The 25,025-nt window shown below is 45.6% G+C and overlaps 3 protein-coding genes across 3 annotated transcripts in view; 2 read left to right on the top strand and 1 right to left on the bottom strand.

Annotated features, from left to right (window-relative positions):
* The window catches only part of LOC135371106 (two pore potassium channel protein sup-9-like), a 32,740-nt gene extending 26,972 nt beyond the window's left edge, over nucleotides 1-5,768 (top strand). The window contains exon 4 of the mRNA XM_064605115.1: nucleotides 4,220-5,768. The gene's annotated coding sequence lies outside the window, so the exon portion shown is untranslated. The remainder of the gene's footprint in view (nucleotides 1-4,219) is intronic.
* On the bottom strand, nucleotides 211-23,449 carry LOC135371105 (SEC14-like protein 2). Its single transcript, XM_064605114.1, has 12 exons — nucleotides 23,253-23,449; nucleotides 17,083-17,152; nucleotides 16,980-17,023; nucleotides 16,428-16,490; nucleotides 11,359-11,452; nucleotides 11,135-11,229; nucleotides 8,833-8,911; nucleotides 8,693-8,773; nucleotides 7,847-7,933; nucleotides 6,881-6,987; nucleotides 4,200-4,506; nucleotides 211-1,965 (listed from the first exon to the last, which is right to left on the bottom strand). Exons 1-12 carry the CDS (start codon nucleotides 23,304-23,306, stop codon nucleotides 1,850-1,852), a joined length of 1,197 nt encoding a protein of 398 aa, XP_064461184.1. The 5' UTR covers nucleotides 23,307-23,449; the 3' UTR covers nucleotides 211-1,849.
* LOC135371108 (protein ABHD15-like) overlaps nucleotides 7,560-25,025 on the top strand; it is a 121,956-nt gene continuing 104,490 nt past the window's right edge. The window contains exon 1 of the mRNA XM_064605118.1: nucleotides 7,560-7,750. The gene's annotated coding sequence lies outside the window, so the exon portion shown is untranslated. The remainder of the gene's footprint in view (nucleotides 7,751-25,025) is intronic.

Genomic DNA, 25,025 nt, shown 5'->3' with positions numbered 1-25,025 from the left:
TCAATGAAAACTTGCAGATTCTCTCCGTAGATGGCGCTTCCCATCACCGTAGTCCGCGTGCTCCTCTCCAGCAACCGAGGTCGTCTTTTCTCGTTTGCGTGGCTAATCGGCACAAGAATGAAGAGACATCTCCTGTTGGCCACACGATAACTTACCACATATATTAATAATAAGCATAATGTAATCAAATCTAACGAAGCATAACAGCTATCACGCTTTGCAAGTACCATGTATTATGTCCATAAAAGTACATATACAAGGCACAGAGTACATACATACATACATACATACATATTACAAGTATTATGTACATAAAAGATGTCTTCACGTCTTCACAGCACGCAACAGACTGTGGAATTTCCGAACAGGCAATTCGAAAGTTTCCGTCGGACAAAGATAATAAGAAACCAGAAAGACCATAAATATAAAACATTAGATAACGCGTAAAGGAGGAAAGTCAATCCTTTCTCACTGATGTCTGCGTTCTTCTTGGAGCTGATAGTGCCATTTGCCAAGGAGGATTCGAGTTTAATAGCGATTAAGTCCCATTCTCTCTTTGTTTCATGAAGTGTTATCACAATCTTGATGGCCGGTCCCTTGCTTGGGTCCCTTGCGGTCCGGGCCGGATTGCTTGGTCCCTGGCCCAATCCAGCCCAGCAACGCTCTGCGCTCAAAGCTCTTCTGACATTTCTGGACACCATCGGACTTCGATCGTTATTGTAAAGGGGCTCGTTATTTTATTCCCCCCATTCCACCAAGCACTGGGGTAGAGTATCGCCTGTTGCGATGAAACTCCCCACTCTCCAAGGCCGAAAATAAAGTTGTTGTTGTTGTTGTTTGATGGCCGGAGACGGCCTTCCCCCAAAAAATTTTACGTTATCTGCTCGTGTAGAAGACGTCCCGTTCTTTCCCCGCACGGGATCCCTCAAACGACACGCGATTCTGGGGAAATCGTACAAATACAAGGTGTCCTAGGTGGACCCTGCACTGTAAGAAAAAAAAAGGGAGTAATTTTACTCCTTTTGGGGACTAGATGCATTGCCACAAAAAATAGTCCTTTTAGGGAGTAAATTCACGGGAGTAAATGAATGTCACAGAGTGGAGACTGCGTTTCACGCTCTGTTCTAAGAGTCCCAGATACATGATTCGTGTGCATGCATGAAAATACTTCGAATCAAACCGTCAACCGTGATATATCGACTGATATAAAACCTTGCGACATACATAGGGTACAATTTGTGAAGAAAGAAGCGCTAACTGTTTCTTACTCTGTGTTGGTGGAAAAGTGTGAAGGTGGCTGAGTTATACCAGCATTATGCCATCAAATTGACCAAGCTTACATATTTACGTAGACTGCTGCATTCGGAAGACCATTTGTGAAGTTCAGTGACTATTTGCAGTCCCGGGGAGTAAATTTCGAGGTTAGGGGACTAAAATGGGGAGTAATTGCAGTCTAGGGGACTAGAAGCTGCAATTACTCCCCATTTTACTCCTTTTTTTTCATAGAGTGTGGCCGTACGCCAAACATGTCGCGATTGAGCAAGAAAGGACCGTGCGCTGAGCTTACCTCGCGCTTGTAGGATGTGTCCTGCACGCGTTATCGACGGACACGGATGTAAGACACCATTTGCAGATGTCGCTTATAGTCGCCACACAGTGGCGCTACAAAGTAGTTCTATGCCGAACGAAAAATACAGCTCTGTGCAATCAATTTCTCGGTACATGAGCCATGTACGAGAAGGACGTGTAGGTTGACTATATGCGCAGACGCTTAGACGGTGGGTCCCGTCACAACATCCCTCTGACAAAAGGGTGTATGATGAAGGTCCCGTATTTGTCGTTTCAGCATTCAGAGATCAGTCGAAACGTCATTTTTGTCGTCCGACGCTGTGGGCACCACATGAATAACGTATCCCAACTTCTTACTTCGGTAGGAGCTGTACATGTTGTCGAACTTCAGTACATCTGGAAATGAACGTCGGATAATCTTGGGTTACGACGTAATGCAGACAAAGCAATAACGTCTTGAGCAAAGCCTACCGACACCAAAGAATTATTAAAACATACTATCGCAAAATTCCGCGTAATGCATCACTTGCGAGTGAAAAGAGGTTTCAAGATAGCAGGGGGTCTCAGTACTGCGTACGCAATGATAGAGCGGGTGTACACTCCGCATGCGCCGAACGTGGCTTTGCGTATAGCGCATGCGCACTGTAATAAAAAAAGGAGTAATTTTACTCCTATTGGGGACTAAATGCATTGCCACAAAAAATTGTCCCTTTCGGGGTAAATGCATGGGAGTAAATCAATGTCACAGAGTGAAGACTGCATTTCGCGCTCTGTTCTAAGAGTCCCATTTACATAATTCGTGTGCATGCATGAAAATACTTTTAATTAAACCGTCAACCGTGATATATCGTGCGATATACAATCTGGCGACATACATAGGGCACATTTTAAGAAGAAAGAAGCGCTAACTGTGTCTTTTACTGTGTGTGGGTGGAAAATTGGCTGATATATAAAGGCCTAGGCCATCAAATTGACCAAGAGCTCATATTTACATAGGCTGTTGCGTTCGGAAGACCATTTGCGAAGTTCAGTGACAATTTGCAGTCCTAGGGAGTAAATGTCCGGGTTAGGGGACTAAAATGGGGAGTAATTGCAGCTTAAGGGGCTAGAAGCTGCGATTACTCCCCATTCTACTCCCCTTTTTTTTCTTAAAGTGCAGTGTGAACACACTATTTTTTACGTACGGGAGGCGGTTGCGTACGCTTCAACTAAAACTGTCTGGTAGCTTTCCAGAACGTCGCAGGAAAAACCAAAAACCGTGTAGGCTCGTCTACAAAAGCTCATGAGATATATAGCACGCCAGTTTAGATTTCGAGCAGTGCACGTTGTTACCTTCCATTTTATCTACGGACATGTGGATGTCGAACACGTTGATTCGCTATTTCTAGGCTGCTCTTCGACCTGAACCGATTTGCCAGCATGTACTTATGAAATGGAGTGGCTGGATTAGGGGAAGCGTTATTCCTTTTGGCCGAGAACTGCGTGGTCATGCCGTGGTGGTGTCTGTCTTTTGCCCAAAGTGTTATCTGCTGCCCCCCAAAATATCTAGATGACTCACACCACAACACACCTTCAGGAAAAGAAAGTAAATTACGAAGCAATCAACAGCTTCCACTCGTCTACACTTTAAAAACCGAACTTCACCACAAAGCACACTCTTAGCCAACTACACTCTAAAAACAGAGCTTCACCGCATAGCACGCTGTGCGCCAACCATTGCCACGACTGATAGGGTAATCGCTTCTGATTCGAGGAGAGAGAGGGGCGTACGCCTTTTTGTGGCAATTTGGATATAAGGTTGGCGCACAGCGTGCTATGCGGTAAAGTTCTGTTTTTAGAATACGATCCAGAATGACATCGTTCTGCCCCTGATTGTTAAAAACAGGAGGAGTACGTCTTTTTGGGACACTTATGCTGTTCATAATTACCACAAAAACTGCGTACGCCTCCCCTTTTTCAACAAATCAGGGGCGAGAACGACGTCATTGGGGTGACGGTGTTTGGTTAAGAGCGTGCTATGCGGTGAAGTTCATTTTTAAAAGCGCAGCTAACCATAATACAGAATGGCATCGTTCTTTCCCCGGATTTGTTGAAAACGCACTCTGAAAACACAACTTCATCACGTAGCACGCTCTTAGCCAATCACCATCCCGAATGACATCGTTCTGCCTTCTGATTGGTTGAAAACGGGAGGCGTACGCCTTTTTGGAACACTTATGCAGTTCCAAAATAGGTGTACGCTCGGCGCTTTACACAAATAGATAGTGATAAAGGTATCATTATGTGCCATGATTGGCCTCCACCGTGCTATGTGGTGAAGTTCTGTTGTTAGAGTGTATACACTCTTAAAAATGAATTTCACCACATAACACGCTCCTAGTTAACCATCATGCCGAATCACATCGTTCTCTCCCCTGATTTGTTGAAAACGGGAGGCGTACACCTTTTTGTGACACTTGTGTAGAAATGTTAATTTTCACAATAAGGCGTACGCCCCACTCTTTCCACAAATCAAGAGTGTATCACTCTGTACAATGGTTGGCCATCAGCGTGCTATGTGGTGAAGCTCTGTTTTAAGAGTGTAGGACAACAATGCTGTATCGTTGTATGCTATATGACAATTAGCTCACAGGTTCCTGGCTTATCGCAGATGATGCTGCCCTCCTGCATTCGGATATGGGCATCAAGGCGTTCCCACGGATGCACCTCCTCTTCTTCTTCCTCTTGATCGTCGAGAGCCGACCGGCGGACAATGGAGAAGGCGATGTCGTGCTGCTCTGTCTCGAATTCCCAGCACAGTGTGTCTCCAGTGTTTGCAACCTCGACTGGAACTTCGTGGACCGCTCGTCTTTCCACAGTCACCCAGGTCACTTCATCCGCTTTTGACATACGGATCCCTTTGTACTCTTCTTCCAGTATAGGGGTGACGACGTTTATCTGGAATTCAAAAGAACCAGAGCCACATGGTGAAAAGTGAACACCGTGGTGCGGGCCGTGCTTGCAGTTTGATCTTATGGATAGTTCGAAAGTTGAGGGACCGTCAAAGGGCAACAGGGTTTGTGAAAGACGCCTCTTCGAAGCTGTCGCGCTCGCGTGTGGTGGTGCGGACTTCAAGGACCTGGACCTGTCGTCTGCGTATATATCCAATCGTGGCTATACATATTACGGCTTGAAAAGAATGGGTATATACATATAGTATATATTATGAACAGAAGATGTTTCCAATAATGCCGCGCTATTTTGAACCGAAGATCGACGTCGGAACAAGTAAAATGCCCATCTATTCCTTGCACTCCTAAAACAGAGCTTCACTGCATAGCACGCGGAAGGCAAGTCAATGTACAAAATGATACCGTTTAAACTCTTGTGAAGAGCGCGGAGCATATGCCTTTTTTTTTTTTTACATTTGGCGTAACCGCATAACTGTCGCAAGGAGGCGTACGCCACCTGTTTTGAATAAATCACGACTTACTAAATTATAACGACGATGTCATAATCGGCAACCCCTATGAGGAGCCCGTCCGCACGATCCGCTAGGGGCGCTACTCATCGGCCCGCGACATCTACGTCGTGACTGGACAATGGAAATTTCAATTTTGAACGCGCAGAAGCGGGCGTACGACTACCATGGCAGACGACAGCAACAACTCCTATGAAAACGCGTATAATGATGATGATAATCAACTTTCAAATGAAACATCTTCCGTGGGACATCCACCGCTGGTACAAAACTACTAAGATAAACTGAAGTACAAAGTATTGTAGAAGTTGAAGCAATATCCGAGCCGATGAGTAGCGCCACCGCTAGCTTCCAAATGCGGCGCTGGGAAGGGGTGCCTATGACATGGTCGTCATAACCTAGTAGGTCGTGGAATAAATCAGGGGAAAGAACATAATTCGGGATGATGGTTTGATGCGAGTGTGTTGCGGTGAAGCTCAGTTTTAATAATTTGTCTTAGTGGCACAAATGTGTATAAACGAAAGCTTTCCACATAGCAGCCTTGGATGCTACCTTGCTATGCTATCACCTGTGTACAGTATAGGCAGCAGTAAGGGTGTGATTTTGATGCTTTTCTTTTGATATCTACTCTGGTACGTGCGTCCGCACGTAGCAAGCTTACTGTGACGATGAAGCTGTAAAAGTGCGGCGTATTTAGATTATAGTGATCTTAACGGCAACAATATTTGCTTTTGTAGTTTGTGCTTCTGCAAGGAAGGTACTTCCTTTCCAAGACTTCTGCAAGAGAGGAACCTCTATACAAAGGTACTTCTGCAAACACTTGGACAAATTTCTGCTAGTATAAGACATTGCATTCAAGTATAGTAAAGAATCGACAGGTCGGTGCGGTGTGGAGCTCTTTTGAAGCGTAATTTTGTGTTGTCTTTGTCGCGTGTTACGGATCGACTTCTGTCGCTACAAGCGACACTTTTACGCCTGATGCTGCGAAGGCACCACGCAGATGGCATGAGTATACCTTGGTTTGTGGCGCAGCATATTTCGGGATATTCGTGGCACTTTTCATATTTCGCAAGACAACCACAGCAGTCCGCCTGTGGATTAGTTTTGCCCGGCTGAAGCGCTATCAACTATTAACGAGGAACATCCCCACGGAATATTCTAGCGGAAGAAAACCAGAAGGGGGGGGGGGGCTGCTCACGGGGCAAAAGTTTAGCCGCATCTTAGGTTTAGCTTCAGCACGGTGCCGGAATATCAGCAGTGATGTACCGTACTGGGCACCTAGCAGACGACAGTGTCTCCACCTTTTCATGTCGTCTGCTACGGCTTGTGTCGTCTGCTACGAAATATCTTGTGGCTGCGCTGCGGGCTATTCCCCACACTCTTAAAAATGAACTTCACCGCATAGCACACTCTTAGCCAACCATCATCTCGAATGGTATCGCTATCTGCCCTGATTTGTTGAAAACGGGAGGCGTACGCCTTTTTTGTGACACTTATGCTGTTCATATTTGTCACAAAAAAGGCGTACGGATCCCGTTTTCAACAAATCGGGTCAGATAACGGTATCATTCGAGATAATGGTTGGCTATGAGCATGCCATGCGGTGAAGTTCATTTCTAAGAGTGCACGGTGAGCAGTGCACGAAAAGACGTGACGTTAAACGCTCGTGCATACTTTGTAGCGGAAAGGCATGACATTTCTCGCATCTTCCGATGGAATATTCTGGGGAATGTTACTTGTGCGAATACTCGTGTGTTTCACGTCCACCGCATCACTTGCATTGCGTTTGCTATAAAGGTCGGCACAGAAACAGATGTCTCGTTGTGTAATTATGAATGCGCCGTGTCTTACCAGAGAAGAACACATGGGGTCTCCATTCTCATCGGTTTTTGTGCCGCCCCAGTGTACCGGGAGTTGATCCTTGTCGATGCGTTCCAATAGGAACTCTCTCCAGTTATCTGAGCAGGCGGAAAGAATTATAGAACGAATGAACGGTACAAAGAAAGAATGTAAGTATACACGCGAATATATTGTGATACAAAAGGTTAAATAGAAGTACAACATAAATACAAAGGGGTGTGAAATTGAAGAAAAAGAAAATATAACATAAGCATAAGCATCGTTATAAGCGACTGTTCTGTTTCACGTCAGCGTATACTTCGAACGGCGGACGTTCCGATGCAATCGCCCCCTCTACGGCTCAACCGTTGAGGTTCTCCCAAGCCAATAAAGTTATGGTACAAAAGAAGAACAACAAAAATAAATAACGCATTCCTATATATAGGTGGGAGAAGTATTTGATTAATCGAGGCTCCAGTAGCTCTAAGTGGCCATAATAAGTTCTGGAACTGCGTAGTAAAAGTTCTTAACACTGAGGGAACAAGCGCTTCCATTTGTATCTTATCTTTTTGGTTGTGTGGCCATCAACGATGTCGGGAGGACTTATCAGTGTGTACTCGTGTCTGCGATGCATTTTGGGGGCGTACGACGGGTGGTGATAAAAGCAGAGCTGCGTTAGCAGCGGGGCCTGCTTTCTACCGTCGTCTGGGAGCGGTTCGGTTGACTGTTTGGGGAGTGGACGATCGGTGTTAGCCTGTTGTCACGGTATACGTGAAGAAATGTGTTGTTGTTTGTGAATATGTTGTTGTTTGTGAAGATAGCCGCAACACTCTCCAAAGTGTTGTTCGACTTTCCTATACTTTACCTCGAGAGCTGCCCCACGTAAGCTACCGTTGTTCCTGGTTTTTTTCTACGCGTTTCTAACGCTATTTTCGTCTCGTTTCTGATGTGTACTGGACGTGATGTTCAAAATCTTACCCTTTCCGAAGATGGATACCTTCTGCAGCGTCCTTCCATTCAGTAGAGGCTTTAACAGATTGAACAGAACGGTGAATAGCGTAGGAGCTGGAACAGCCAATGAACAGCGATAGTATTAATGAATGGAAGAGCGACCCTTCGAAACTGCGATACCCTAAAGTGCGATCCAAAGCACAAAATGTCTTAATAACCGGGCATCGTTTTATGCGGGTTAAACATGCATCGTGCTGTGTCGCAGGTAAGAGGGCTCCTAAAAGAAGTCGGCGGCTGAGCCGTGATTCTTGGAACTGAGCGGCCCGAAATAGTGACCTCCATATAGTGCACATGACCGCACTGGCTGTTTCGTACAGCTGACACTAAATGTCAGATGGTTATCACCTGGAGGTATTTTAGGAACCCCCGAGGTTCGTTAAGTTTTTTTTTTTTTTTTGAACGGCCCATGTGGAGAATAAGCGAGCCGAAGCGCCTTAAAAATAAGCGGCGCAAAAAGGCAAAACAAACACCGGCAAGGTTCCTCCATTAATAATAAGGGTCGAGGGCGATTATCCGCGGAGAGTATATAAAGAATATTGAAGGGAAAGATTATTCGAGTAAACAATAGCGAGATGTTTGTGATGCGTCGCCCGATTTTGCATTGATGGGAACCACTCGACCGCAACGAAAAGGTCTTTTTTTTTTTTTTTTTTTTCACTCATACAGGATTCTTTCCTCGACGCCTGAAGTAGCCTGTCTGTGTTTGCGACGGATACGGATACGACGTCATAATCTTTTATTCCGCTGGCGCTTTTCTTGTGTATGCGGAGGAAGTGCGGGGTGGGGGAACAAGTCAAGGCCGGCTCTCCTTACCATTAATGACGACCGCTTCCTGCATCCTTTCTGGGTAGTTGGCTTCGTAGAGGCTAATAAATCCCGATAGCAGACTGAGCACTATAATACAAATAGCATTGAGATGGCGCTATATATGGGCACTTAAGCGTCTGGCTCACCGTCAGGCTGGAACGCCTGAATGATGGAAAAACCGCCGAAGTCGAAGATGCACGTGTGGGTTTCGATGTTACGTCCCAGCTGCGGATAGAATTCACCTTATATCAACGCCAAGTGTACTCTTAAAATGAACTTCACCTCATAGCTCGCGCCTAGCCAACCATCATCTCGAACGATATCGTTATCTGACATGATTTGTTGAAAACGGGAGGGTACGCCTTTTCTGTGACAATTATGAACAGCATAAGTGTCACAAAAAAGGCGTACGCCTCCCGTCTTTAACAAATCAGGGCAGATAACGATAGGATTCGAGATTATGGCTGGCTAAGAGCGTGCTATGAGGTAAAGTTCATTTTTAAGAGTGTGGTTAAAAGAGGAATATAAGGAAAAAATTGCCGTGTTAAAACCTTAACAGGACTCTCATTGATTGGATTTCTTTAAAAAAAAAAAGAGAGAGACAAAATAGGGAGAAAGTAGTCTTCGCGAACTGGTGAAAATGTAATTTTATTTAAAGGCATGCACTACTCACTCTAAGAAAAAAAGGTGTGAAAAGGTGGTAACTTCTATAATTACCACCTACACTCTGAGAAATGAACTTCACTGCATTGCAAGCTCCTAGCCAGCCATCATCTCGAATGATATCGTTATCTGCCCTGATTTGTCGAAAGAGGGAGGCGTGCGCCTTTTTTTGTGGCACTTATGTGGTTCATAATTGTCACAAAAAAGGCATACGCCTCTCATTTTCAACCAATCAGGGCAGATAACGATATCATTCGAGACGATGGTTGGCTAGTAGCGTGCTATGCGGGGAAGTTCACTTTTAAGAGTGTAGGTCAACATAGCGTCTGATAAAGGGTGTAAAAGGGTGGTAAAAGCAATTGTATATCCAAATTGCTACCAAAAGGCGTGCGCCCCCCTCGCTCACCGAATCAGAAGCGGTAACCCTATCATTCGTAGGTAGCAGGTAGAACTTTGTAAACTTTTAGGCACTACATATGCGACTGCGTCACCTGAGAAAGAAATTGACTCGGAAGGAGGGGCCATTATTTTAAATTCAAGCGCAGTGACACAGCACGAAAAGCGCCGTTGTTGTCGTTGTCCTCAGAACTGGCAGCCTTCCCCCTTGCTATGCCTTTTTTAGCATGCGACACTGCCGGTACACTGCTAAAACAGAACTTCACCACATAGCACGCTCCTAGCCAACCATCATTCCGAATGATATCATTCTGTGCATTGATTTGTTGAAAATGAGAGGAGGCGCCTATCTGGGACAGATTATCTTGTCCCAGATAGGCGCCTCCCCCCTGTTTTGAACAAATCATGGCACAGAATGATATCATTCGGTATGATGGTTGGTTAGGAGCGTGCTATGTGGTGAAGTTCTGTTTTAACAGTGTACGAATTACTTGCGGCTAGAAACTCTAGAGAAGCGTGTCACATGTCGTATAGATACGCACAGCCAATCTGTACTATTTGTTGAATGTCTGGAAAAAGAACTTCCGGGGACTTTCGACTCCGATTAAACTGAACTTGGTGAACATACGTCACTCCCAGTCACTTTTCTTTTTAAGTTCCTCAGCTTGCCACTGGCCCGAAAGGAACTGGACGGCAGATAATGCAAGGATATACATTAGGGTCTTGCAGGAAGTCTCTTTAAGGACAAGCTTTGCGTGGCTCAGTGGTTAGCGCGCAGGCCATGCCACGTCAAGACTGGGAGGTACCCGGGTTCGAATCCCGGTGCCGGCTGTGCTGTCTGGGGTTTTTCCTGAGTTTTCCTCAGACACTGTCAGACATATGTCGGCAAAGTTCCTTTTGAAGTTGGCCCAGGACGCACAGTCCCCCCAGAGCGTTATAGTCGTGACGTTGCCCACCTTTGTGAGGCCGACAACGGTGAGTCCTTTCAGCGCTACCACCACCACCACCACTTTAAGGAAAACATCGAAAGATTTGCGCAGTGCTTGCTCTATAGTCCGTTCAGTATTTTTCTAATCCCTATACGAATGCCTCTCAACGTTGCGAGCTCGAAGTACACTCTTAAAAATGAACTTCACCGCATAGCACGCAACTAGCCAGCCATCACCTCGAATGATATCGTTATCTGCCCTGATTTGCTGGAAACGGGAGGCGTACGCCTTTTCTGTGACACTTATGCTGTTCATAATTGTCACAGAAAAGGCGTACGCCTCCCGTTTTCAGCAAATCAGGGCAGATATTGATATCATTCGAGGTGATGGCTGGCTAGTTGCGTGCTATGCGGTGAAGTTCATTTTTAAGAGTGTAAAGTGTTGAGTGCAAGGTAATTACCTTCATGCTCTGTTCCTCCATTAGCTTGACGCTCAGCTCACAGCGGTACGTCATTTGCTTCAGGATTTCCGCGCTGCTCGCTCCGCGAAGGAGAGCTGAATGAAGGAAACACTTTAAACAGCCAGTCATTCGCGCCATGGCTTCAGAATGGCGTCCAAATGAGATAAACTTTTAACGCGAGACGAAACTGCAATGAATTGACTTTCAAGTTTGTTAGCACGCACCTTTGACATTGAGTCCGGCAAAAGGATATAACCAGATGGGACCTCCGTTCTTGTCGAAGCCACACCAGCCACCAATGAGGTTCTTTTTGATGAACTGAAATCAAAATGGTGTTAGTGGTGTACATGCCGTTTTCACCGCTTCCGGTATGGTGCCAAAACGACATCCGGTTTCACAGCAAACACGCTCCGGGCAAACCACTGGGCCGATTGATACAGTTGTCGCTTCTGATTTGAGGAGAGAGAGTGTCGTATACGCCTTTTTTCTGGCACTTCAGATTGCCACAAAAAGGCGTACGCCCCCCGTTGTCAACCAATCAGGAAAGCGAAAGATATAATTCGGCATAGCGGCTGGTTCCGATGTCCTTAGACGCGGAAGGACCGGAAGTCTTCGTGGCACCGGAAGTTGCGGGGGGGGGGGGGGCTTGTTTATGCTTACCCGTGAATGTCATGTATACAAAAAAGCGAGCACTCTTTTAAAAAAAGAGATGGACAGAAGTTTGCTGCATAACACGCTCCTTAGGCAGTCATTCCGCCCCCTGCACGACGTCGTTCTCTCTATCTGTGAAAAGCGCGGGGCGTACGCCTTCGTTGTGACGATTAACGTAACTGTATAGGCGTCACAAAGAGGCATTCGCCTCCCGACAACAACTGGGAGGAGCGAACTACGTTGATTCGGAATGATGGTTTGCTGGGACCGTAGAATGCGGAGAAGAGTGGACCAGTGTCACTCCTGATTAGTGGAAAGCGCGGGTCGTTCGACCTTCTGTGACAGCTAACGTAACCGCACAAGTGTCACAAAATGCCGTATGCCTACCGTTTTCAACAAATCGGATGGGATAACTACGTTGCTTCGGGACGATCGTTGTTTGGGAACGTGGAATGCGGTGAACGGTACACCATTGTCGCTCCTGATTGGGCGAGAGCGCGGGGCGTACGCCTTTTTTTTGTGACGCTCATGCAGTTAAGTTAATTGTCATAAAACGTTATACGCCCTTCTGCGCCTTCCACAAATCAGGAGGGATGAAGGCATCATCTTGTGCAATATGAACTCTTAAAACAGCACTTCATGACATAGCACGCTGAAGGCCAACCATTGTACAGATTGATACGTTCGTCACTCTTAATTTGTGGAAAGCGCAAGGAGCACGCCTTTTTGTGACCATTAAATGACTGCAAAAGTGTAACAAAAAGTCGTACGCCCCCCCCCCCCCCCTCCTCGTTTTAAACAAATCAGGAGGAAGAACGATGTCAATCGGGATGATGGTTGACTAGCTGCGTGCTATGTGGTGAAGTATATGTTGAGCGTAAAATATGAACGTTACGACCAAACGAGTCCGTTTGATTCTTTTTGTGCGGTGCTTATAGAGTAACATAGAAAATAGGCAGTTTTAGCAAAGCATTGGTAAGGTTATCTTGCCTACCGGAACCAATCACAGTCGTGTGTGACTCAGAATCTTATCCACTGATTGGTTCCGGTTGATACGGTTCGACGCAAACCACATTATCAACGGTTTGCTAAACCTCTCTAATACATTGGTAGCACCGTCTTTATAAGGAACGCGCTCGGGTCATGCATGTTCTATTTGTCGGTAACGAAGGTCTCCCTTTGTAGATTTTCGCTCTGGGGACTTAGCAGCAGCTGCTCGGAAGTAGAACTAAGACATGGAGCAAATGGTGCGGAATGAAGTTGTTTGCATGTATTTACTTGTATCAATCCCACAGCGCATGAAACAAGCGCGGACAGAAAAACCCCAGTCACTGCTTTCTTGTCACGTTGTGTCTTTTTGTTTTTTTTCTCTCTCTCTTTCTTCTTTTTGAGCAAGTGAGCTGCGCTGCTAAGGTTTTCCCGGTATAGTGCCCAATATGCACCTTTTAACGAGTGTACGGAAAACATGTTTACAGATCGTGTTTAACAGCTGCTGATGTGTTTTTCCGCTGGTTTCTCACGTGCTGCACTAAACAGAGACTCTGCGAGACTTGTTCCCGTCAAAATAGAACATGTTTTTTTAAAGTAAAAACGTAGAGAAGCACGTGTTTAGTACATTGAGTTTGCCGTCCACGTTCATATCGTGATTCAGTTTGTTCCCCGGCTATGAGGTGTATATAGCAGAACTGTGTATTCAAACGAGTGACATCCCCATGGAATATTCTAGTGGAAGAAAAAGAAGCCGCTGCTGACAGGGCAGAAGTTCCGCCGCGTGCTACGTTCTGCAAGTTGCCTTCTTAGTTTTACAGTTTACGCTGGTCGGACATATTTGAAGGTTAATGCCGATTTATAATGAATATCACACTTTGTGCATCGCACTGTGAACTATCGCGCATAGTTTTTTTTTGCTGCACGGACTCAGTGTATGAAGAAGAAGCAACCAGGCGGAGCGTGTCTCTCTGCTCTTTTCGCACTCGTTTCAATTCAATTCAATTCAATTCAATTCAAATTTTATTTTGATAGTGCCCATGAACAACCGTATAATAGCCTAGGTAATAGTGCACCGCGATAGTAGAACAAAACCAAGAAAAACATAACCATGAGAGATGAGATGAGATATAAAAAAAAAAAAAGAATGGAGAGGTGTTATACACTGTAAGAAAAAAAGGGTGTGACAAGGTTCTGTAGATATCACTCAGTTCAACATAGCGTCTGATAAAGAGTGTAAAAGGGTGGTAAAAGCGATTATCATATATCCAAATTGCTACTGCAAGGCGTACGCCTGCCCACGCTCACCGAATCAGAAGCGGTAACCCTATCATAGGTAGGTAGCAGCTAGAACTTTGCAACCTATACTCTTAAAAATGAACTTCACCTTATAGCACGCTCCTAGCCAACCATAATCTCGAATGATATCGTTATCTTCCCCGATTTGCCGAAAATGGGAGGCGTACGCCTCTTTTGTGACGATTGTGAACATCATAAGTGTCACAAAATCGGCTCCGCCCCACGTTTTCAACAAATCAGGGACGAGAACGTTGTCACTCGGAATGATGGTTGGCTAGGAGCGTACTATGTGGTGAAACTCACTTTTAAGAGTGTAGGCACAACATTTGCGACAGCTATTACCTCCTAAAAGTTGTAACTGCTCCACCTTTTTTTTTTTTTCAAAGAATGTATAGTCATGTTTTCTGTGATGCTTGGTTATAATAGAGATTTGTTATAACCAAGCATCACAGAAAGCATGACAATGATAACGTTATAACCCTAATGGCAGATGAGAACAGTGTACCCTATTGTCAACGACAGATGGCTTTTTATTGCCCGTACGCACGTTATTCAAGTTGAATGACAGCTTACTTGTAATACCACCCCCCCCCGCTAATACATCGCACGTCGAGACGAGCATCATTTCCCATGTTTTACGGCCTACTACACAGACCAGCAAGAGTAGCAGGCCAGCTTGACTGTGTGCCTTTCCTGAAATTCCCCATAACGAAACAAAGAAGAAAAAGAAGAGGAAGAACAGCTCCGGAACTTTTTGAGTTTCTCGCGTTGATGCACCTCGCGTTTTCCGTCTTGTAAGCGTCGGACAATGTGTAATTAAATCAACAACAACAAATAAATGAGCAGTACAATTAAATAGTTTTGAGTCGGCAAGGCCAAAGCAAGACTCACACCTTGTGTCTCTTCGGAGTTGCGCAACCAGGACGGCCATTATTGGGCGATTAGTTTCCGCTCTTACGTTGAAGGGCACGTTTTTTGTTCTTTCTTTCCTGTTATATTCTCCCTCCTTACGCTATTCTTACGTCGATCTATCATTTACATAGAAGAACTTCCCTCCCGACAATTGGACAGGTTTGCCAGCTCTCGTAGTTGGAATGGAGACGGAACGGTGACACACTTATAAAGTATTAGCTATGAGCTCTTCGATGTGTTCATGCGATTATGCAACCTACTTTATAGCTCACTTTCTCAATTTCGCTTTTGAGGTATTTACCGTCGGTGCCCTTGGAAGTACGAAGCCGACGTGTGCACCTATTTCGTTTAGGTAATACACCCTTTGGATGTTCCGTTCGAACACTCACACTCTCAGAACAGAACTTTACCGCATAACACGTTTTCCGCCAACGATTGCCACGAATGGTAGGGTTATACCGTTTCTGATTCGAAGAGCGACGGGTGTCGTACGCCTATTTGTAGCAATTTGGATATATGATAATTGCTGCCAAAAGGTGTACGCCCCTCTCTCCCTTCAAATTAGAAGCGATAACCCTAACAGCACAACGTGCTACGCGGTGAAGTTCTGTTCTGAGAGTCCTACGCCGAACGTTCCGCTAAAGCAAGAAACCTTGTTCTCTTTCTGCAGGAGGCGGGTATAGCTCAACGACCCCTCTAACACTTTGCTCTCCCTGACGAACTCACGCACCCTCCACGTATCTCCACCCTTCATCCCCCATCAGTCTTTTTTTTTTAATCTATAGTCGTGACGACGCCCACTTCTGTGTGGCCAACAACGGTAACTGATTTGCCTTCTTAATGCCGTTTAGTACGGTAGCCGAACAATTTCATGCCTGCAGCCATTCAGTTTTTCACTCGCAAAAGGGCTGCTCGCAACCAAATTGGTTGCCGCCGTTGGTACATCGTCTACAAATAAGTAAACGGAAGATCACAGAATAAATTAAAGTAGACGTTGAGTGTGTTTCATTTCCTTGTCCCTCTAATGCAGACAACAAATGATCGGTACTTCGAAACGAGCCTTGACCGGTGCCGCCCGCCGGTTATTACGGAACAACAATTCTACGTATTATATGGACGAAGCTTAGAGCTGGCAAGGTTATTTCCCCGTATGTGATCGCGCGTTGTCAAGTTCGAACACGAGAGAGTAAAGTCGAAGCAGCGTGTAGAAATCCGGCGGCCTTGAGGCCACCCATTAAAGCGTCATAATGGATATTGGTGGCCCGCGGTCATCTACCAGCGTTGAAAGGTAAACAGATGAACGTGTAGATTAGTTTACGTCGGATTAATAGAATATCTGTTCGTTACGAAACCTCGAGGCTTCCGTTTTAGTTGCAGTAATAATGACATGTTACGAAAATTTATTTTAGTTTAGAAGGTCGTCATTTCTGAAGCGTTGACTTACCGGTCTTGGTTGATAGTCCTTCAGCATATTATCTATGTTCTGCTGTTTCCTCACGGTCATGTGCTGCAAAAAAAGAAAAAAAAAAGAGATGATTTACGCTATGGGCCTATGAGTTAGTTACAAGGCCACGCTATATTTGGCATAGAGAGAAACGACCATCGGAGGACTTGTGACGAATATCGCGGATTTATGACGTCGCCATACTTGAGCGACAGAAAAATAAACCCAAAATAGTCCGCGCAAGTGTGCACGTATTTCGTAATATCTTGCGATTGCTGACGACTGTTTAGCTTGCACTTAGCTCTATTACTGCATTGCATTGCAGAGTTGCGTCAGGACTGTTGAGCACGTGATCTAACTTCGTACGCACATTAAATTATCAATAGTTCAGGACACCCGAGGTAGTCAATTCTTTTTCTCTATCCAGTAGCTGTAAACGGCTAGAAGCGAATCAAGGAAATCGGCGTGAGATGTTGCGGAGTCTCGATTTTTCCTGTGACAGCTGTCACGCGAGACGCTAACTCTGGGAACATACTGCCGATGCAATCTCACCTTTTGCAACATGTTCTTCGCTTGCTGTACATCGAAGTTTCTGGCTGCAAAGAGAATCCACCATAACATAGAAAAAATCTTTTCAACAGCAATGCGGATGTACCTCGTAGCCATCGTAAACAGGCATAGTCGCTGTCATCCTTGCCTAGGAGATGGCCCGCTTGTTCTCGAAACTGTAACAGATGTGAAGAAGAACACCGTTGGAAACACAAAATATAACAGCCGAGAATGTGTAGATACTTGATAGTAAAACATGAAACTTTCTTTCCTGTCTTCAAGAACGCTATGTGCGTTTGAGTAACAGCAGTTCAAGCTTGTGAATATATGGGAATACACACTGGACGTCTCACCGTAGTTGTAAAAGCCTAGTTAGATTTTCCCCATTGACGCACGCTGTTCCTATTGAAGTCATCCCCATATCATCGTCATCATGAATCTCGCTCTCCTATTGGCCCCATAATACCTACGAACCCCTTTAACACGTCATCCCATACCGTTTCATTACCATGTCTGTCAATGACGAGGATGGTGAAGAACAGTCTGTGTTCGAAATATCGTCTCCTCTTGTCGTGAGGTTCTTTCCTGAACATACTGGATGTGAAATTTTATAATGCCTGATGGCACAGCGTCAAGAGATATTGTTTTAGTTCTCGGTTTATTGATTGACTAATTAGAGAAATTAGAGTCTTCACAGAACAAAGAATTTATTTTGAGGATTAGGGGTTGGGTGTTCCGTAGCCACAGGCGGTACTCCACCCCATTGGTGATGATACTATATGGGGGTGAGCCCCGTAGTTAAGACTGAAATCCTACACTGCCCTACAGGGCTTGGCTTTGGCGAGCGAGCTGGATCTGTCCATGGACAAAGCAATCCTACCGTAGTGAGACACCGAAAACGTGGCTGACTGAAAGACACCGTAAGTTTTGTTCTTGAAAGGTTTACCGCATAGCACGTTGTGCACCAACCATTTCCAAGGATGATAGGGTTATCGCTTCTGATTCGTAGAGAGAGGGGGACAGTGTCAATTATCATGTATCCAAATTGACAGAAAACCAGCGTACGCCCCCCCCTCTCTCTCTCTCTCTCTCTCTTCGAATAAGCAATAACAGAGTACGGGTAATGAAGATGTTCCATACTGATGGTACTGGGTAATGATGTGTTCCATACTTTCCGAGCCACCGCAGTGGCCGCAGTTTAGAGAGTCCACTTGTCGTAAGCGTTGAGGCATCTGCGTACAGCGCCATTGAGTTGCATCCCATGAATGAACGCATCATCCTGACGAGAGATATTTCGTGGCATTGATAGAGCGAGCGTTCACTCTTAGAAATGAACTTCACCGCATAGCACACTCCTAGCCAACCATCATACCGAATGATATCGTTATCTGCCCTGATTTGTTGAAAACGGGAGGCGCACGCCTTTTTGTGACACTTGTGCTGTTCATAGTTGTCACAAAAAAGGAGTACGCCTCCCGTTTTCAACAAATCAGGGCAGATATTGATATCATTCGAGATGATGGTTTTCTACACTGTTAAAACAGAACTTCACCACATAGCACGCTCCTAGCCAACCACCATTCCGAACGATATCATTCTGTGCATTGATTTGTTGAAAATGGGAGGAGGCGCCTATCTGGGACAGATTATCTTGTCCCAGATAGGCGCCTCCCTCCTGTTTTCAACAAATTATGACACAGAATGATATCATTCGGTATGATGGTTGGCTAGGAGCGTGCTATGTGGTGAAGTTCTGTTTTAACAGTGTAGGAGCGTGCCAAGCAAATAGGCGGGCGCCCTAATTTCAACGTTGTATGGCTGAGGCTATTAAACGCAGAAGGACAGACACAACACAAGCCTCACAACGCCCATTTGTCCTAATTTCACCATGGACGAGTTAGTGGTTGCTCTTTGCACTGGGCCGGTATCAACTACACTCTTAAAAATGAACTTCACCACACAGCACGCTCCTAGCCAACCATCAGCCCGAGTGACATCGTTCTCTCCCCTGATTTGTTGAAAACGGGAGGAGTGCGCTTTTTGTGACACTTATGCAGAAATGTTAATTGTCACAAAAAGGCGTACGCCTCCCGTTTTCAACAAATCAAGGAAGGGAACGATATCACCCGGGATGATAGTTGGTTAGGAGCGTGCTATGTGGTGAGTTCATTTTTAAGAGTGTACACTGTCAGGACAGAACTTCACTGCATAACATGTTGTGCCCCAACCACTGCTTACGAATGGTAGGGTTATAGCTTCTGATTTGAAGAGATAGAAACATGGGTATACGCCTTTTTGTAGCAATTATCGTATATCCAAATTGCTACAAAAAGGCGTACGCCCCCCTCGCTCTTCGAATCAGAAGCGGTACCGCTATAATTCGTGGCAATATGGCTGGCGGACAACGTGCTATGCGGTGAAGGCCAACAGCTGCACAGGATGATACCTTCATCACTCACAATTTGTGGAAAGCGGCGGGCGTACGCCTTTTTTTTTGAACTGCATGAGTGTTCCAAAAAAAGGCGTACGCGTCCCGTTTTTAACCAATCAGGGGACAGAACGATGTCATTCGGGATGGTGGTTGGCTAATAGCCTGCTATGTGGTGAAGTCCTCTTCCCCGAAGGTTCTTGTGCGGAACGACTTTCAAAAACTCGCGGCCTCGTGCGCTTTCTCCAAGCAACGGGCCTAGCGGAGAGACCACTCTAGTGCACCCCTCACCTACAGTGTGCTTCCGTCCCATCAGTACCGGTCATCCTGCTTCTACATCACTTTGAAGTCCTCAACTCCCCTTTCTCCCACCTTCTTTTCCTTTTTTTTGGCTATAGTCGTGACGATGCCCACTTGAGTGCGGCCAACAACGGCAAGCTACCTCGACCCCCCCCCCCCCCCCCCCCTGTTTTTAGCCGTCGAGACTGGGAGGTACCCGGGTTCGACTCCCGGTGCCGGCTGTGCTGTCTGGGGTTTTTCCTGGGTTTTCCTCAGACGCTTTCAGACATATGTCGGCACAGTTCCCCTAGAAGTCGGCCCAGGACGCACATTTCCCCAGGGCGTCAGTCGTGACGTTGCCCACATACGTGAGGCCGACAACGGCAAGCCCTTTCACCATCACCATCACCTGTTTTTAGTCCTGTTCCTCCTCTATCCTCCATCCGTCCGTCCTTCCTTTGTGTTTAGTTTTGCTTTACGTTCTTTTTCTTTCTTTCTTTTTTTTTTTGGGGGGGGGGGGGGGCTATAGTCGTGACGACGCCCATTCTGTGCGGCCAACAACGGCGAGCCTATCCTGTCATTACCCTCCCCCCCCTTCCCCTGTTTTTAGAGGCAAGCTAGTTCGACCCCCCGTTTTTAGAGTGTAGGCACTGACTGAGCAAAGCTATGAAGCCCTTTGGCCAGATCGCCTTATATACCCAGTTCAACGTTATCATCCGGCAGGCCGGAGATTATCGGAATTTTCGACACTGCTGGGATGTGCATTTCAGCGGTTTTCATCTTGTGGGTCTTATCGTAATCTGTGATATGATAGCTACCACGCGGTACGGGGTAGGCGGTTTCTGATGCGCGTTTCCGAAGTTCGCATCGAGTGGTCTGTATCATGTCCCCCATATCGCCTGCCGACAAGGACACCTTCTATTGTTGTAGTAAGCTTATTATGAAACGGACTTCGGGATAATTTATGCGGTGCAAGTGCATTTAACTTGTTTGGAATAGGCGTCACACACAGCGTTAATTTTGCCCCGTCATTCGGCCGACGACAGCCGTCGGTCATTTCATCTTGCCCCGTTGATTCTTCATAGTACGCCTAACTTGCTATAGATTGCTGTTAAGTTAATGGCATAGATACCCCGAGAACGTGTCGTGTCGTCCCTCCTCTGTCCCTTTCTCGGGTTCCAAAAAACTTTTTTCACCATGTACCAGCTGGCCTGCACCCTTGCTCTTTTGCCATAGATACCCCGCTGACTATGGAAAGGAAATTATAAAAATTTTAAATCCTGACGTCACACGGTATCTTCGGAAAGTTATTTCGTGCCCCCAACATAATAATCTCGTGTATCCAAAGGAGACCGCAGATTTAGGCGTCCTTATGTCGTTTCGTCAACGTATCGTGTGTCAACGATACAAAGTTCACGTGTCCGCAAAATGTGTTACCGGTGTTCTGTGGTCATCGCTGTAATGCATATCCTATAAACCTCACACACTCCAGTGTATATACGTATTAAGGTGGTCGTGCTCCCTCAATCTTTGTTTCACCATTCACGCACTATACAGCAACAACTACATGAATGATGATGATGGGATGTGACGCACTACAGGGATCGTGGTACGACCGTATCTGTTATGTCGCTATGCTACACCCTTGCATCTACCCTTGCGCCCTGGATTCAGTTCTTACGAACAGCCTGTGAACTCCAGTCGTGCAATCCCCATTTTTTTCTTTCAATCATCGTCATCATCGTCATCCAGTCGTGCAATCTCATAATTCAGTACCCCACTCTCACATTCAACTCAATTAACCTCATGCTTTTCTTGTAAAGTCATCTTCTGTAATTCATCTCATCATTCTTTCACCGTTTGTTAGTCATCTTTTTTTTGCATCTTTGTTTTTAATCTATCTCATCCTTATTTCCCGTTTGTTTGTTTATCCTATATTTCCTAATTATTTTCTTTTCTTTTTTATTTATTTTATTCTTCTTTCATTTATTTTTTTTCTTTGCGGAATAGCAAGCCGACGTCCCGTTTGGCTGACCTTTCCCCCCGTTTTTTTTTTCTTTGGTCTAATAAATATATCCCTCCCTTGCATCTAGCTAGTTTCTGATAAACTATCGAGTCAACTTGACCGAGGCTAGCGGACAAATAGTCGTGTGGGAAGTGAACGAAATATTGTTGGACGCATCGATGTTAGGGACATTTTTCTATAGCACTTCGTGAGATTAGAATTATTTTGTAAGCGATTACACCCGCGTAAGGGTGTAAGGTCAACACCGAGAATTTAGCCTCATCAAGCAATAGAAATCAATGATGTCTACCATAATTAAAAGCACTAAAACCCCCAGTGCCGAGAAGCTAAAATAAACGACACAACACCGACCACTGACACAACGCGGTGCTCTGTGTTGTGTCGTTTATTTTAGCTCCCCGGCACTGGGGGTTTTAGCGCTTTTAATTATGGACTACCGAACTGCTCAATTTTTAACTCTTTTTGATATCTACCAGACAAGATAGTACTCTACACGCAAATTGAGCAATTTTTTGCGGCGCTATACGATTTTAAAAGTGTATGGGGGATCCGATATAGGCTGAAGGGTGCAGCGCCCGCTTAACTAGAAGGTTATTTCGTAACATCGGGGCGTATCTAGGAGTTCTAAGCAGTAGAAGTCGAATTATACAATACAATTTCACAAAATAAGAAGCATGTAGGCAAAAAATTAGCGCGATGTACGTAGCAGGAAGTTCGCAGCGGGAGTGTCCGGTCGGAAATTTGGATGTGTCAAGGCAGGAAGCTCACAAGCGACAACATGATGAACAGACATGAGCGGCTTCCACGTGTTGAACATAAGTGACATGTGTTCTCGCGTCGTACTGAAATATTGACGGATAATATACCATGCCAGGAAGGAGATCACTATGGGCCTTAAATAACGCGTCCTGGAGATGCCAGTCCCGAGTAGTTTAGGGCTAACGTCTCCATTTTTCTTCTTACACCAATCAATCAGTCAATCATGTGCTGACTTTAACAACGAAACTATAATATCAGCGGCGTGCTTCGAGCTCTTATTTTGCGACAAGCATCACACTATAATATTATAACAGGAAATATTTAAAAAAAAATAAGTATGCACACAAACATATTTTCCTCGGCACTGTACGAATTTTGAAGTAAAAATGAAGACCACAAATTTACTACAGTGTTGGAATGGCCCCTCTTTGAACGTCACTTCCTTTCTATTTAAAAATAGAGCCCCAAACATTCTGTCTCTGATGTTACCCGTCAATCGCGCGCGTGACGAGCAGCGCACATCGTTGCCCAACGTCACTGGCGAATTTTAACAGACCGGGATGTGCCCGAAGATAACGGTTCCGTAAACATCTTGTCGGCCATATTCGTTTGCAGTGACATCGTGTTCCTGATCTTTGATCGCACGGCTTCCCATATCGTGTTGTTCTTGCAGAGCGCTCACGATCTACAAAAACCACCTGTGTTGCTCCGTGCTAAAAAAGGAAGAAAAAAAAAAGGAAAACTGGACTCGTGCCTTCAAAGTGTCATCCTTGTTACGTCTCACCTGTTGAAGTGCGTTCTCTTGCTTGATACTAAGGTCACCGACGTACCCACTCATATTGACTTTTTTTCCAATTGGTGGCTTCAAGCACGTATCCTTCTCGCACTGGAAACGGAGAGCGAAACCACCGTCGACACCAGACAGATGTCGATGCAGCTGCGAAGTGAATGGTCTCCGCTTTCTGTAAAGCGACGCTCAGATAAACCGTGCGAGAGGGAACCAGTCGAGCGAGGAGGATGGTGATAGAGAAAGTAGCTTTCCCTCGTCACGGTCTCCTATGTGTACACAAGCCTTTTGGAGACTCAGTTGGAGCAACACTGGTAACACAGCATTGCTGTCAGCCTTCAGCGCATATGTAATGGCTGAAGTTGCCTTCAGTGAGTTGCGTACTCGGACTCCGCGAGCATGTATACTCCAAGTGCTGATACTGGGTATTAGTCGCGAGGTCGAAGGTTAGATGAGGTTCTGGTCGGGGTCTTAGTGGAGATACATCATGGTCCGGCACAGCAGGCGCGCTTTTTTTTTTACGTGGTCACCTCGAAGTTGCGCAGTGTTGGGTGGGGGGGGGGGGGGGGGCGGATGAACTGTCGAAGTCCATGCCAGTGATTTACCCAGACCCTCCCCCCTACACTCTCCTAACCCACCAAATGTAATGCGACTTTGTTTTTTGTTCCTGTGCACCGGCTATATATGGGGGCCACTGTTATTTCAGCTTTAGATACATGTCGGTAATGACACGTAAAGCTGTTACAACTCAACAGCAACAATGCCCCCTCTTTTTTTCTTTTCTTTCTTTCTTTTTTTCACAACGTCCCCGTGCGTTCGATTCTGGATAAGCCACTTGTACATGTGCTAGCACAAACATACCTCGTACATACGGCGTCGCCCAAATTTTCACTGTTAGTGACCATGATCAGCCTTTGATTCGATTTGTAAAAGAAAAAAAAAATTGAGATGTTTGTCCCGAGCCACTCGGGACTGCCTACTCTTCGACGCGTTATTCAGAAAAGAAGAAAGGGAAACTACACGAATGGTCAGTTTTTGCTGTTTCAATTTGCAATAGTTTCAACGCACTACTTGCGGCACTGAGTAAGCTGAGAGCTTCGAGAAGTTCGTAAGAAGGGCACCGCTGCGAGATGCTCGAATCATAAAATATAGTAATGGAAAACCTGCGGCGGACAGTGAAGATGTAACAAGCAGCCTGCCATGTGAGGTTCGGTGGACGTGTAATGTTCTTTTCTGTTTGTGAATTTGAAGGGAAGAGACAACAAGCACATCATCGGTATAGCGTTGCCAAACGGGGAAAAGGAGTCTGTTAAAGACAAAATGAGAGGCAAACAACCGTTGTGCACACTCCCTGGATCGGACGAGGTTGTCCTTGACGGAAAATTAATGTCACCCAAGCAGTTCGGATGACACTGGGAAAAAGCAAATACATCGCTGGCATTGAGCAACTGGGAGCAATAGACAAAGGTAAAACCCCCTCGACTACAATAGCGTAGAAAATAAAATATAAAAGTGAAAGAGAAACAAGGAAGACACGTGGAAGAGAAGTAAGGTACCGAGAACCCAAGTAACAGCGAATGCAATGGACGGAAAGGCCCATAAACATCTCTGGCCCACGTCTAATCCACGGCTCTCGAATGGCATAACCCCGCGCGCTCTCGTTCAATCCACATTCTCTGCTGTGGGTTCCTTATTTAGGTCGCACACACCTGTTAGAGGCCGGTGCTATCGTGCGTTTGCTCCGGAGATTATGCCTGACTTCTCCCAGCA

The sequence above is a fragment of the Ornithodoros turicata genome, chromosome 10, assembly GCF_037126465.1.
Source record: "Ornithodoros turicata isolate Travis chromosome 10, ASM3712646v1, whole genome shotgun sequence".
Taxonomy (NCBI): Eukaryota; Metazoa; Arthropoda; class Arachnida; order Ixodida; family Argasidae; genus Ornithodoros; species Ornithodoros turicata.
This window is presented reverse-complemented; position numbering and strand designations above follow the sequence as displayed.

What these genes read in the sequence shown, in the direction of transcription:
- LOC135371105 (XM_064605114.1), bottom strand. Translation starts at nt 23,306, where the DNA reads ATGAGTGGGTACGTCGGTGACCTTAGTATCAAGCAAGAGAACGCACTT. An exon ending in TGGAGGAACAGAGCATGAAG is followed by an intron (nt 8,912 to 11,134) that starts GTAATTACCTTG and finishes TTCTATCCGCAG; the next exon opens with CTGGGACGTAACATCGAAAC. An exon ending in GGAAGCGGTCGTCATTAATG is followed by an intron (nt 7,934 to 8,692) that starts GTAAGGAGAGCC and finishes TGGCTGTTCCAG; the next exon opens with CTCCTACGCTATTCACCGTT.